We start from the raw sequence: 14,006 nt of genomic DNA, 5'->3' as shown, positions 1-14,006 counted from the left end.
TCTAAGAAGGGGCAAAGTATCCACACTTCGGTCTTTGTTCTTCTTGAGTTTCATGTGTTTTGCAAATTGTATCTTGTATCTTGGGTATTCTAAGTTTCTGGGCTAATATCCACTTAACAGTGAGTACCTATCATGTGAGTTATTTTGTGATTGGGTTACCTCACTCAGGATGATGCCCTCCAGGTCCATCCATTTGCCTAGGAATTTGATGAATTCATTCTTTTTAATAGCTGAGTAGTACTCCATTGTGTAAATGTACCATATTTTCTGTATCCATTCCTGTGTTGAGGGACACCTGGGTTCTTTCCAGCTTCTGGCTATTATAAATAAGGCTGCTATAAACAGAGTGGAGCATGTGTCCTTATTACCAGTTGGAACTTCTTCTGGATATATGCCCAGGAGAGGTATTTCAGGATCCTCTGGTAGTGCTATGTCCAATTTTCTAAGGAACCGCCAGACTAATTTCCAGAGTGGTTGTACAAGCTTGAAATCCCATCAACAATGGAGGAGTGTTCCTCTTTCTAGACATCCTTGCCAGCATCTGCTGTTACCTAAATTTTTGATCTTAGCCATTCTGACTGGTGTGAGGTGGAATCTCAGGGTTGCTTTGATTTGCATTTCCCTGATGATTAAGGATGCTGAACATCTTTTTCAGGTGCTTCTTAGCCATTCGATATTCCTCAGGTGAGAATTCTTTGATTAGCTCTGAGCCCCATTTTTTTTTCTTTTTTTTTTTAAAGATTTATTTATTATTATATGTAAGTACACTGTAGCTGTCTTCAGACACTCCAGAAGAGGGAGTCAGATCTTGTTACGGATGGTTGTGAGCCACCATGTGGTTGCTGGGATTTGAACTCTGGACCTTCGGAAGAGCAGTCGGGTGCTCTTACCCACTGAACCATCTCACCAGCCCCGAGCCCCATTTTTTAATGGGGTTATTTGATTTTCTGAAGTCCACCTTCTTGAATTCTTTATATATATTGGATATTAGTCCCCTATCTGATTTAGGATTGGTAAAGATCCTTTCCCAATCTGTTGGTGGCCTTTTTGTCTTATTGAAAATGTCTTTTGCCTTACAGAAACTTTGCAATTTTATGAGGTCCCATTTGTCGATTCTCGATCTTACAGCACAAGCCATTGCTGTTCTATTTAGGAATTGTTTCCCCTGTGCCCATATCTTTGAGGCTTTCCCCCACTTTCTCCTCTGTAAGTTTCACTGTCTCTGGTTTTATATGGAGTTCCTTGATCCACTTAGATTTGACCTTAGTACAAGGAGATAGGCATGGATCAATTCGCATTCTTCTACATGACAACTGCCAGTTGTGCCAGCACCATTGGTTGAAAATGCTGTCTTTTTTCCACAGGATGGTTTTAGCTCTCTTGTCAAAGATTAAGTGACCATAGGTGTGTGGGTTCATTTATGGACCTTCAATTCTATTCCATTGGTCTACTTGTCTGTCACTATACCAGTACCATGCAGTTTTTATCACAATTGCTCTGTAGTAAAGCTTTAGGTCAGTCATGGTGATTCCACCAGAGGTTCTTTTATCATTGAGAAGAGTTTTTGCTATCCTAGGTTTTTTGTTATTCCAGATGAATTTGCAAATTGCCCTTTCTAATTCGTTGAAGAATTAAGTTGGAATTTTGATGGGGATTGCATTGAATCTGTAGATTGCTTTTGGCAAGATAGCCATTTTTACTATATTGATCCTGCCAATCCATGACCATGGAGATCTTTCCATCTTCTGAGATCTTCTTTGATTTCTTTCTTCAGAGACTTGAAGTTCTTGTCATAGAGATTTTTCACTTCCTTAGTTAGAGTCATGCCAAGATATTTTATATTATTTGTGACTATTGTGAAGGGTGTTGTTTCCCTAATTTCTTTCTCAGTCTGTTTATTTTTCGTGTAGAGAAAGGCCATTGACTTGTTTGAGTTAATTTTATATCCAGCTACTTCACTGAAGCTGTTTATCAGGTTTAGGAGGTCACTTATATATCCTATCATATCATCTCCAAAACGTGATATTTTGACTTCTTCCTTTCCAGTTTGTATCCCCTTGATCTCCTTTTGTTATCGAATTGCTCTGGCTAGGATTTCAAGTACTATATTGAATAGGTAGGGAGAAAGTGGGCAGCCTTGTCTAGTCCCTGATTTTAGTGGGATTGCTTCCAGCTTATCACCATTTACTTTGATGTTGGCTACTGGTTTGCTGTAGATTGGTTTTATCATGTTTAGGTATGGGCCTTGAATTCCTGATCTTATCATGAATGGGTGTTGGATTTTTTCAACTGCTTTCTCAGCATCTAACAAGATGATCATGTGATTTTTGTCTTTGAGTTTGTTTATATAGTGGATTACGTTGATGGATTTTCATTTATTTAACCATCTCTGCATCACTTGAATGAAACCTGCTTGGTGAGGATAGATGATTGTTTTGATGTGTTCTTGGATTCGGTTAGCAAGAATTTCATTGAGTATTTTTGCATCGATATTCATAAGGGAAATTGGTCTGATGTTCGCTATCTTTGGTGGATCTTTCTGTGGTTTAGGTATCAGAGTATTTTTGGCTTCACTGAATGAATTTGGATAGAGTACCTTCTGCTTCTACTTTGTGGAATAGTTTGAGAAGAACTGGAATTAGATCTTCTTTGAAGGTTTGATAGAACTCTGCACTAAACCCATCTGGTCCTGGTCTTTTTTTTTTTTTTTTTTTTTTTTTGGTTGGGAGACTATTAATGACTGCTTCTATTTCTTTAGGGGTTGGGAGACTATTAATGACTGCTTCTATTTCTTTAGGGGATATAGGACTGTTTAGGTCATTAATCTGATTCTGGTTTAACTTTGGTACCTGGTATCTGTCTAGAAATTTGTCCATTTCATCCAGGTTCTCCAGTTTTGTTGAGTATAGCCTTTCATAGAAGGATCTGATGGTGTTTTGGATTTCTTCAGGATCTGTTGTTATGTCTCCCTTTTCATTTCTGATTTTGTTAATTAAGATGCTGTCCCTGTGCCCTCTAGTGAGTTTGGCTAAGGGTTTACCTATCTTGTTGATTTTCTCAGAGAACCAGCTCCTCGTTTGGTTGATTCTTTGAATAGTTCTTCTTCTTTCCACTTGGTTGATTTCAGCCCTGAGTTTGATTATTTCCTGCTGTTTACTCCTCTTGGGTGAATTTGCTTCCTTTTTTTCTAGAACTTTTAGGTGTGTTGTCAAACAGCTAGTGTGTGCTCTCTCTAGTTTTTTTTGGAGGCACTCAGAGCTATGAGTTTTCCTCTTAGGAATGCTTTCATTGTGTCCCATAAGTTTGGGTATGTTGTGGCTTCATTTTCATTAAATTCTAAAAAGTCTTTAATTTCTTTATTCCTTCCTTGACCAAGGTATCATTGAGGAGAGTGTTGTTCAGTTTCCACGTGAATCTTGGCTTTCTATTATTTTTGTTGTTATCGAAGATCAGCCTTAGTTCATGGTGATCTGATAGGATGCATGGGACAATTTCAATATTTTTGTATCTGTTGAGGCCTCTTTTGTGACCAATTATATGGTCAATTTTGGAAAAGGTACCATGAGGTGCTGAGAAGAAGGTATATCCTTTTGTTTTAGGATAAAATGTTCTGTAGATATCTGTTAAGTCCATTTGTTTCATAACTTCTGTTAGTTTCACTGTGTCCCTGTTTAGTTTCTGTTTCCATGATCTGTCCATTGATGAAAGTGGTATGTTGAAGTCTCCCACTATTATTGTGTGAGGTTCAGTGTGTGCTTTGAGCTTTACCAAAGTTTCTTTAATGAATGTGGCTGCCCTTGCATTTGGAGCATAGATATTCAGAATTGAGAGTTCCTCTTGGAAGATTTTACCTTTGATGAGTATGAAGTGCCCTTCCTTCTCTTTTTTGATATCTTTGGGTTGAAAGTCAATTTTATTCGACTAATGGCTACTCCATTTGTTTCTTCAAACCATTTGCTTGGAAAATTGTTTTCCAACCTTTCACTCTGAGGTAGTGTCTGTCTTTTTCCCTGAGATGGGTTTCCTGTAAGCAGCAAAATGTTGGGTCCTGTTTGTGTAGCCAGTCTGTTAGTCTATGTCTTTTTACTGGGGAATTGAGTCCTTTGATATGAAGAGATATTAAGGAAAAGTAATTGTTGCTTCCTATTATTTTTGTTTTTAGCGTTGGCATTCTGTTCTTGTGACTGTCTTCTATAAGTTTGTTGAAGGATTACTTTCTTGCTTTTTCTAGGGCATAGTTTCCATCCTTGTATTGTTTTTTGTTTGTTTGTTTTTTCTGTTATTATCCGTTGAAGGGCTGGATTCGTGGAAAGATATTGTGTGAATTTGGTTTTGTCATGGAATACTTTGGTTTCTCCATCTATGGTAATTGAAAGTTTGGCTGGGTATAGTAGCCTGGGCTGGAATTTATGTTCTCTTAGTGTCTGTTTAACATCTGTCCAGGATCTTCTGGTTTTCATAGTCTCTGGTGAAAAGTCTGGTGTAATTCTGATAGGCCTGCCTATATATGTTACTTGACCTTTTTCCCTTACTGCTTTTAATATTCTATCTTTATTTAGTGCATTTGTTGTTCTGATTATTATGTGTCAGGAGGAATTTCTTTTCTGGTCCAGTCTATTTGGAGTTCTGTAGGCTTCTTGTATGTTCATGGGCATCTCTTTTTTTAGGTTTGGGGAGTTTTCTTCTATAATTTTGTTGAAGACATTTGCTAGCCCTTTATGTTGAGAATCTTCATTCTCACCTACTCCTGTTATCCTTAGGTTTGGTCTTCTTATTGTGTCCTGGATTTTCTGGATGTTTTGATTTAGGATCTTTTTGTATTTTGCATTTTCTTTGATTGTTGTGCCCATGTTCTCTATGGAACCTTCTGCACCTGAAATTCTCTCTTCCATCTCATGTATTCTCTTGCTGATGCTCGCATCTATGGTTCCAGATTTCTTTCCTAGGGTTTCTATCTCCAGCGTTGCCTCACTTTGGGTCTTCTTTATTGTGTCTACTTTCCTTTTTAGATGTAGTATGGTTTTGTTCATTTCCATCACCTGTTTGGATTTGTTTTTCTTTAAGGACTTCTACCTGTTTGGTTGTGCTTTCCTGTTTTTCTTTAAGGACTTCTACCTCTTTAGCAATGTTTTCCTGTATTTCTTTAAGTGAGTCATTAAAGTTTTTCTTGATGTCCTCTACCATCATCATGAGAGATGCTTTTAAATCTGGGTCTTGCTTTTCGGGTGTGTTGGTTTATCCAGGATTGACTGAGGTGGGAATGCTGGGTTCTGATGATGGTGAGTGGTCTTGGTTTCTGTTAGTAAGATTCTTATGTTTGCCTTTCACCATCTGGTAATCTCTGGAGTTAGTTGTTAGAGTTGTCTCTAGTTAGAGCTTGTTCCTCCCGTGATTCTGTTAGCCTCTATCAGCAGACCTGGGAGACTAGCTCTCTCCTCAGTTTCAATGGTCAGGGTCCTTTCTGCAGACAAGCTCTCCTCTTGCAGGGAAGGTGCACAGATATCTGGCATTCGGACCTGCCTCCTAGCAGAAGATAAAGGCCTGAAACAGGGCCTATCCCAGAAGGTGTGTCACTTCTGCCTGTCCCAGAAGCTGTGTAACTTCTGTAGTCCACACTCTCACCTACACAGTCTAGTCTCTGAGAGATTCCGTACCAGAGATGGCTCCTCCAGGTACTCTGGCAAAGCTGTCCCAGGCGGGGCAGACACCTCTCCTCTGTCAGGGAAGGTGTTGGGATGTCTGGAGCCGAAATGGGGTCTGCCCCAGAAGCTGTGTGGCTTCTGCTTGTCCCAGAAGCTGTTAAATTCTGTAGTCCACACTCTCACTTGCACAGACTAGTCTCTGAGGGATCCAGGAACCTGTGGCTTTCTGTTTACAGTGTCTTGACATTTACACTAAAGTCAAAAGCAACCATGAAGAAAACATTAGTCTTTGTGCATGAATCAAATTACTACATACATTGTGGACACTAAATGTCTCACTAAAGAAAAGCTGGTTTCATTAGAAGAAGCTGATAATTGTACAAGTGTACAAATGTATTCTTTTGTAAACCTTTTTTTGTGGGTTTTGTTTGGTTGGGTTTTTTTTTAAAGATTTATTTATTGTATGTATATGAACACACTGTAGCTGTCTACAGACACACCAGAAAAGGGCATTGGATCCCATTACAGATGGTTGTGAGCCACCATTTGGTTGCTGGGAATTGAACTCAGAACCTCTTGAAGAGCAGTTAGTGCTTTTAATTGCTGAGCCATATCTCCAGCCCAGTTGGTTGGCTTTTTTGTTTGTTTGTTTGGTTGGTTGGTTTTTTTTGAGACAATCTATGTAGCTATGGCTATACTGGAACACACAGAAATTCTTCTGCCACTGCCTCTGGAGTGCCAGGAATAAAGACATGGACCATCAAAGTCAGCTTTGCATACACATTTTTAGTGTCTGTTGAACATGTGTAATAGTTGCCATGAGAAAAACTTTTGTGCTGTTGAGTGCAAGATTCCAAGTTAATGTTTCTTCCCCCATAGAATCACTTTTACTGGAAAATCAGCTGGCAAGCCATGGTTATCAGACACAATACTTGTAGGACACTAGGTAGGTCTTGTTGGCAATAAATTTTGAGCTTCCAAATAAAATTTGTAAATTTGTATTGTTGATATTTGCCATTGTGAAGTTGACATTTGCCAGTGCTGTAAGATGTTTCCGTTCAGATTAGTGATAATATTTATTATTCTGAGATTTTTATGTTGTCTATGAAAGGGTGTTGCCGTGAAAGAACATCTTAGCCATTAGGGGGCCAAGGAATATTACAAAAATTACATCACAAAACATACCTCTTCCAAGAGATTTATTGAGGGTGGGGGCACAAGATGTCTGCCTCTGAGTAGGGACAGAGACAGTGACAGGCCAGGTTCTGATGGTCAGCTTTATAGGGGGTATGGAGCATGCACAAGGCAAAAGTGTGGCAACAGTAGAAATATGTCACATTAGTTGCCAACGGGTGATGGTAAGCTATTGTCCCTGAGTCATTGATGGTGGAACTGGGGGTGTAGAGGGGTGAGGGTGTGAGGGTTAGACGTTGAGGATGCACATTGAGGGGAGCATCTGGTTCCAGAATGTGATCAAAGGAATGTTTGCAGTTCTCAGTATGTCCAACAATAAATTTAGTAGGTTCATATTCAAAAGTCTCACAAACTAACAAGTCAGAATTTTCCAAACAAACACTGCATAGTATAATAAAATCACATGTGTGTACCATTGAGAGTGCAGGCAAGACCAACAGATTTATATAAAGATTTCGCTGATGTATTCTCAGATTCCACACTGCAAATGATACTTAAGAAACAGCCAGTTGCCAGATTTTGATGTGACATCAGAGAATAACTCAACTTTATGAAATGGAAACCAAAAGCCACTTTAATGCCCCATTCTTCCCTATCGCCTGACTATGTGAGGCTGAATGATCACTCGCTTCAAAATAACACTGGCTACACACTGAGGCAAATGCGTATCTGCTGTGGAAAACCTGGCATTAAATAGACTCACAGAACTGGCTCTCCTTTACCTAAGGATTGTATGTGTGTGAAAGAAGTTATTATTATTATTTTATAAAAACATGTTACTTATGTGAGCAAATCATGGGATTTTTGCTTATATTTTTAAGGTTCTATGTCATATATTTATATATTTGAATGTTTCACAGATGTACCTTGAAATATAATAAATATTGATACATGTATCTCTCATAGTCACAGTATCTTTGGTGTCCTTAATAACTTTTTTAATATACTTTATAAAAAGCCTCTTTGTTGGAGCTGGAGAAATGTCTCAGCAGTTAAAAGCACTGGCTGCTCTTCCAGATGTTCAATTCCCAGCACACACATGGTATCTCATGACCATCTGTAGCTCCAGTTCCAGGGGCTTGACAATTTCTTCTGACACCTGTGGGCACTGCACAAAGGTGGTACTCAGGCATGCATGCAAACAAAACACACATGTGCACACACATAAAAATTTTAAAAAGTGTGTGTGTTCTTGTTGTAATGGCAGAGACACATTGCCACACCATACATGAGGAAGTGGAGGGCATCAGGCATTGGTCCTTTCCATCCACCTTGTTTGAGGCAGGGTCTTCCTTGTTGTTTGTGGCAGCGTATAACTGTCTAGCTGGCCCTTGAGCCCCTGTCTGTCTCCCATCTTGCCATGGGAGCAGGGACTATAGCTTTGCATTGCAACATCTAGCTTTTCATGAGTTCTAGAGCCAAACTTTCATCCTTACACTTACACATCAAGTTCTTTAGTCTCTCAAACTCCCTTTTTAATATTTTATTTACATATGTTAATTATATATAACAATTATGCACATAACATATTTCTCAGTAACTTTTAAATAGCTAGAGCAGAGGTTCTCAACCTGTGGGTTGCGACCCCCATTGGTATCAAATAATTCTTTCATAGGAACCACCTAAAATCATTGGAGAACACAGATATTTATATTATGACTCACAACGGCAGCAACATTAAAGTTATGAAGCAGCAACAAAAATAATTTTATGTTGGAGTTTACCACAACATGAGGAACTTTATTAAGGGTCACAGCATCAGGAAGGCTGAGAGCCAGTGGTCTACAGAGTCCCACATAATTTTTTTTTCCTTTCTGTAAAGAAAGGAGCCAGTGTGGAGGGCGAGAGCAGCGGGGAAAGGATTAAGCCATGAAATGAGAGCTGTTCCCTCTGCCATAGTTTCCTAATTTTTGAATTGCAGCAGCATGGCCACCACAAGGCAGTGCTTTGTGAGTCACGATACAGAGCGATTCTGTCTCATGCCTTTCCTGGGTTCTCTTTCAATGTGCCTTTTTTTTGTAAAAGCAAGTGGGCAAAGGCTAGATGTTCTACCCACAAAAATATGCCCCAGAAACCAGAAACCCGAAGCTACCTGTGTCCTCTTGAAGGAGTAGGATTGTCCCATCCAGCCTTAACCCCTCATCTTCCAAGGGGCTGTCCGCTATGGGTTAATTGTTTTCTAGAGACATAAGCCCTGGTTTTCCAGGAGGCAGCTGGCAACGTGTCCAGTACAGTCATGCCCCATGCAGCTGCCAGGTAGTGATAGAGGGGGAGGGGAATGGTGGTTAACCTTGTCTTCCAGTAGATCCTTGCTCTGGCCATCAACTGAGAGGATGGGGTCATTTTTTCTGCTCTTTTTTTTTTTTAACTTTATAACAACTGCTCATCATGTTCTCATACTCTCCAAAATGGGAAGTTGCTCAAATTATCTGGTTCTCCAAATCCTAATTAACCTCAGAAAAAGAAGAGAATGTTCAGAGTTCAACAAAGTGTAGAGCCAGTGAAATGACTCAGTGACTAAAGGCGATTGCAGTGCAGGCCTAGTAGCCTGGAATTGATCCCCAAAACCCGAATAAACGTGAAAAGAGAGGACAGACGCTATAAAGTTGTCCTCTGATCTCTACACATGTTCCTGGGCATGTACACAAACACGCAGAGACTATGCAAACACACACATATATACACCCACACACACACACACACACACACACACAAAGGGCTCTTGAGTTCAGCCCCCAGCATCCACATGATGGCTCATGACCATCCTTGACTCTAGATCCCAAGTTCCAGGGAGTCTGACACCTTCTAACTTCCTCAGGCACACACATAGAATGTGTGCAAATGTGCAGGTGATGGATTTAAAATGAAAAATAAATAAACCTCAAAAAGAACTAAAAATAAAACGTGCATTTTTATCAACAGTAGCTTTTAAATATTTATTTCTTTATTTCCCTTGATAACAGAAACACATAGTTTAATGAAAAAAATTAAATGTGAAAATGCATATGTATTAATTTTATTACATTTTTATGTGCAGAGGTGTGTGTGTGTGTACGCGTGTGTACCTGTGTATGTGTGTGTGTAGTGTGTGTACCTGTGTGTGTGTGTGTACCTGTGTGTGTGTGTATGTGTGTGTACAACATAGCACACATGTAGAGAATAGAGAATATTGTGTGGGGCAGTTTTCTCCTTCCACAATGTAGGTTCTGGGGATCTGAACTTAGGCCATCTGGCTCTCCAGGCAGTGCCTGGCCACTGATCTGTCTCCCCCAAATTGTCTGTCTACTATTTCGATATTAGGATGAGCAACTAACACAGAAAATCAGTATCTGTAAGGGTGGCTGTGAGGAGAGAAGACAAACGCCAGCTTAGAAACAGAAATGGTAGCTCCTTATCGATGCCAAATCAATTTTATTTTATTCTATTTCACGTTCAGTCCTTTGCTATTAAGACAGAAAGAAAAAATTGTATCCTAGGTGTTCCTAGCCTGCACCTCTTTCCCATACCACCAAACATTTAGGAACGTGGAGAAGAGGAAAGTCGCTTCTAGCCACTAAAATGGAGTGTTTGTCCACTGTGTGCCTTCTAAGACACCCATAGCCTTACTTCCTCTACCCCACCCCTGGGTCCCCATAGCCACCCATGTCCACACCCTGCTCCCCTGGAGTTCATTTTACGGTGAGTGGAAGAAGTATGTTGCTTCCTTGCCTCTCCCACAGTGAACGCCTTCCTTCTTTCTTTTTCCCACACACTGAAGGCCTCAGCTTTGTGGGACCCTTTGAGCAGGAAGTAAATCAGCTGGCAGATAAGCAGCTCCTCTTCTCTCCTGAACAGGAACTCCCTCTAAACAACAAAAGCAGACTGCCATCTACTTGAATGAAGAAAGCGTTTGTACTAGTATTGTAAACGCTAACATGAAGGAAGGAGAGTCGGAGGGGGAACAATTGCAATCCACATGATAGTCTGGCATATTCTCTCTTTATAGCTGTAAGTCCTTATAAGTATAATATGTTTTCTAAGCATGGTCCTGCCCCAATCCTTGCCTATCCAGGAATCCCAAATGGGAATCAATTGAAGCTCTCTTCCTTAGGTCATTTCCCTAGCCTCCACTCCCACCCCCAAAACGAAGGAGCTGGGGTCCTTCTTGACTATGATGCCTCCTGGAGACTTTCTGCTCTGGCTCCATGCCACGCAGGGATCAAACAAAGGCTTGTGGAACACTTCCAACAGTACTGTGATCAGAGAGTGGAGTCCAGCAAGGTCTTTCCTGTCTGTTTTTCCCTCCTGGCTTCCCTCCATTCACTAGACAGCAGTCATATTGACTGCCTTTCTTCCTCTTAGCTCCACCATGTCCTCCCCTTCTCTAGGTCACTCCAAAGGGTCTTTCTGCAGAAGGGTTGTCCTTGGCCATAAACTACCACTATGGCCCACTGACTTTCATTTCCTTTGTAGCACACATCAAAACTATCCAGTGACCTCATTCCAGCTTCTCCGTTAAGTTTTGAACATGGAACTTGTGTCCATTCTGTATTCTTCTCAGCCTCCAACAATATTTGCATATATGGGGTGCTCAGTACATCACTGTGAGTGAGTAAATAATATGCAAACACTTTGGCAGAACTTCCTCTCCACTCAGGCATTCATTTCCAAGGACAAGATGACCCTATTTTTACCTGAAGAAAAACCCTCATTCCTATCTAAAAACTCAGGGAAATGACAAAGTTTAGAAATCAAAGACAAGGAGTACACAGGCAATTTCTACTTTTCACCTGCAGAAAACTTTAGCCCCGTGGAAGAAAGGGGTATGGTTATTATATTGAGAACAGAATAGAAGGCTGGTTTAGCATTAGGTGCAAAATGAAGAAAGCAAAAAGGAAAATGGAAAACTCAGAGCCAGAAGACCAGGTCAGGGTTTTTGTTGTTGTTGTTTGTTTGTTTTGGATTTGGTTTTTATTAAAAGGTTTTCCCTATACCTGGATGAAAGGTGTTGCGGTGACCGCTGCCGGCCCTGCTGGTGTTTGGCGAGAAAAGTTGCCTTTCACACACAAGTGCTGGCGTCAACTCAATTAGCAGGCCAGCCTGGTTGCTGCTCTTGGACTCTTGTCTAAACAGGATCTGGCCTTCAGGCAACCACAGGGGCGGGGGCGTCTACGCATGGCAGCCCAATCCTACCAGACCAACGATGGGGGAGGACCCTGCTCCTTCTTAAGCTCCAGCCAGTCAAGCCAGCCAGACAGCCGCCCCTTGCAGTCTCCACCTGTCTTCAGAGAGCAGAGGAGAAGAGCCCAGCCCACAGCTAGCGCTTGGAAGCCTAGACCAGACTGGCCACATCTGCCACATCACCCACGATCTGCTAGCATGGCCGACCAGCTGACTGAGGAGCAAATCGCCGAGTTCAAAGAGGCTTTCTCTCTGTTTGACAAGGATGGGGATGGCAGTATCACCACCCAAGAATTGGGCACTGTCATGCGGTCCCTGGGTCAGAACCCCACAGAGGCTGAGCTTCAAGGCATGGTGAATGAAATTGACAAAGATGGAAACGGCACCGTGGACTTCCCCGAGTTCCTGACAATGATGTCCAGGAAGATGAAAGACACTGACAGCGAGGAGGAGATCCGAGAGGCCTTCCGAGTGTTCGACAAGGATGGCAATGGCTTCGTCAGTGCAGCCGAGCTGAGGCACGTGATGACCAAGCTGGGGGAGAAGCTGAGCGATGAGGAAGTGGACGAAATGATACAGGCGGCAGATACAGATGGTGATGGGCAAGTGAACTATGAGGAGTTTGTCCACATGCTGGTGTCCAAATGAGGCTGTGCCACAGACTGGCACAGCCAGGTGCCCATGAGGCTTCTGGGCTACAAGCTAGGCTGGATAATAGCTGTCCTCCGGTTGGTGAGAATCTTACCCAGGTCTTAGATGTCTTTCCCTGTTTCCGTGGGGCTCTATGGACTGCATTCATAAGTCTGCCTTTCACTTTCTGCATCTTATTCTGGCAGCTTCACACCAGTTCTTTCCCCTTGACTGAGAATGCCTCCAGCTGAGACAGGCATCAACTCCTCCTAGCCCTCAAGAGCTGAAGCAGAATGTCCCATCTCTGCATGGATAATAAGCCAAAGGACCCAGGCTCCTATTTGTTTCCTTTCTTTCCTTTTCTTCTCCCCACCCCCATCGCCCTGTTTCCAACAGAAATGATCAACTCCAGGGCCTACTTCCAGCAGGAATCTCCATTTGTATTGGTGTGTGCGGTGTGTGTGGGGAGGGTGGGGTGGGGGCGTCACCTGCACGCAACGCTTTGCATCACGGTGGCCTGTGGCCATCAGTTTGTACATCATAGTACTTAGGCATCTTTGGCTGAAGACTGCGTCTGTTGGATTTGGAAAGCATCAGGGCGTGGGGATGATGGCGATGGTGAAGATTTGGATGATTGAGGTCAGGCTCTCTGGACAACAGCGCTTCCCCTCCACGGGACTTTGTCTATTCCTGTCTGTCTCCATCAAAGAAACCTCTGTGATCCTGGTTTTATGCTTGTTTGTTTGTTTGTTTGTTTGTTTTCTGAGCTTAGAGTAGAGCTGGGGGTCATTGTAACATGTTTGTATTCATCTCAAAGGAAAGAAATTTATATGCAAGAGAGGGGGAAGCTGCAGGGAAATAAATAAGTTAATAAGACACGACGTTCCTATTTCTTTTCTGCTTCTAATTAAACACTATTTCTTAAGTCTAGAAGATTAACCAGTCAGCAACCTCCGTTTTGTTTGTTTGTTTGTTTTGAATGCACGTTTTTTTTTTTTTTTTTTTGATGTGGACTCTAGAGTGGGACTCATCAAAACGCCCATCTTCCTTGGCTCCACCTCCCCGTTACCTCAGTGTTTCCTCCTTTGTAAAATGGTGAGGGTGGGCTAGCTCTGCTGTGAGTGGGACAGCCTTGGCTTGCAATCCAGCCCTTCTATCATCTCCATGGCCGCGCCTCTTCGTGATACCAGGACCCACACACCATCCTGGCTAAGTGAGAGGTACTTACTCTGTATAGGAACTTGCTGCCACCCTGTAGGGTAGCCACTATTCCTTGCTTCCTGTCTTACAACTGAGGAACCTGAGTGCATGCTCTAGGCTTGATCTTCCTCTTGGCTGAGCATGACCCCTTTGCCTTCACTGTGACAGTAATGGTGGCCT

The 14,006-nt window shown here is 41.9% G+C and overlaps 1 protein-coding gene across 1 annotated transcript; it reads left to right on the top strand.

Moving 5' to 3' along the window:
• The first annotated feature begins 12,079 nt into the window (after positions 1-12,079).
• On the top strand, positions 12,080-13,505 carry Calml3 (calmodulin-like 3). The gene has a single exon (NM_027416.3). It carries the CDS (start codon positions 12,195-12,197, stop codon positions 12,642-12,644), a length of 450 nt encoding a protein of 149 aa, NP_081692.1. The 5' UTR covers positions 12,080-12,194; the 3' UTR covers positions 12,645-13,505.
• Positions 13,506-14,006: the final 501 nt, after the last annotated feature.

Source organism: Mus musculus, chromosome 13, assembly GCF_000001635.26.
Source record: "Mus musculus strain C57BL/6J chromosome 13, GRCm38.p6 C57BL/6J".
Lineage (NCBI taxonomy): Eukaryota > Metazoa > Chordata > Mammalia > Rodentia > Muridae > Mus > Mus musculus.
The sequence above is the reverse complement of the archived record's forward strand: the minus strand, read 5'-3'. Positions and strand labels throughout refer to the sequence as shown.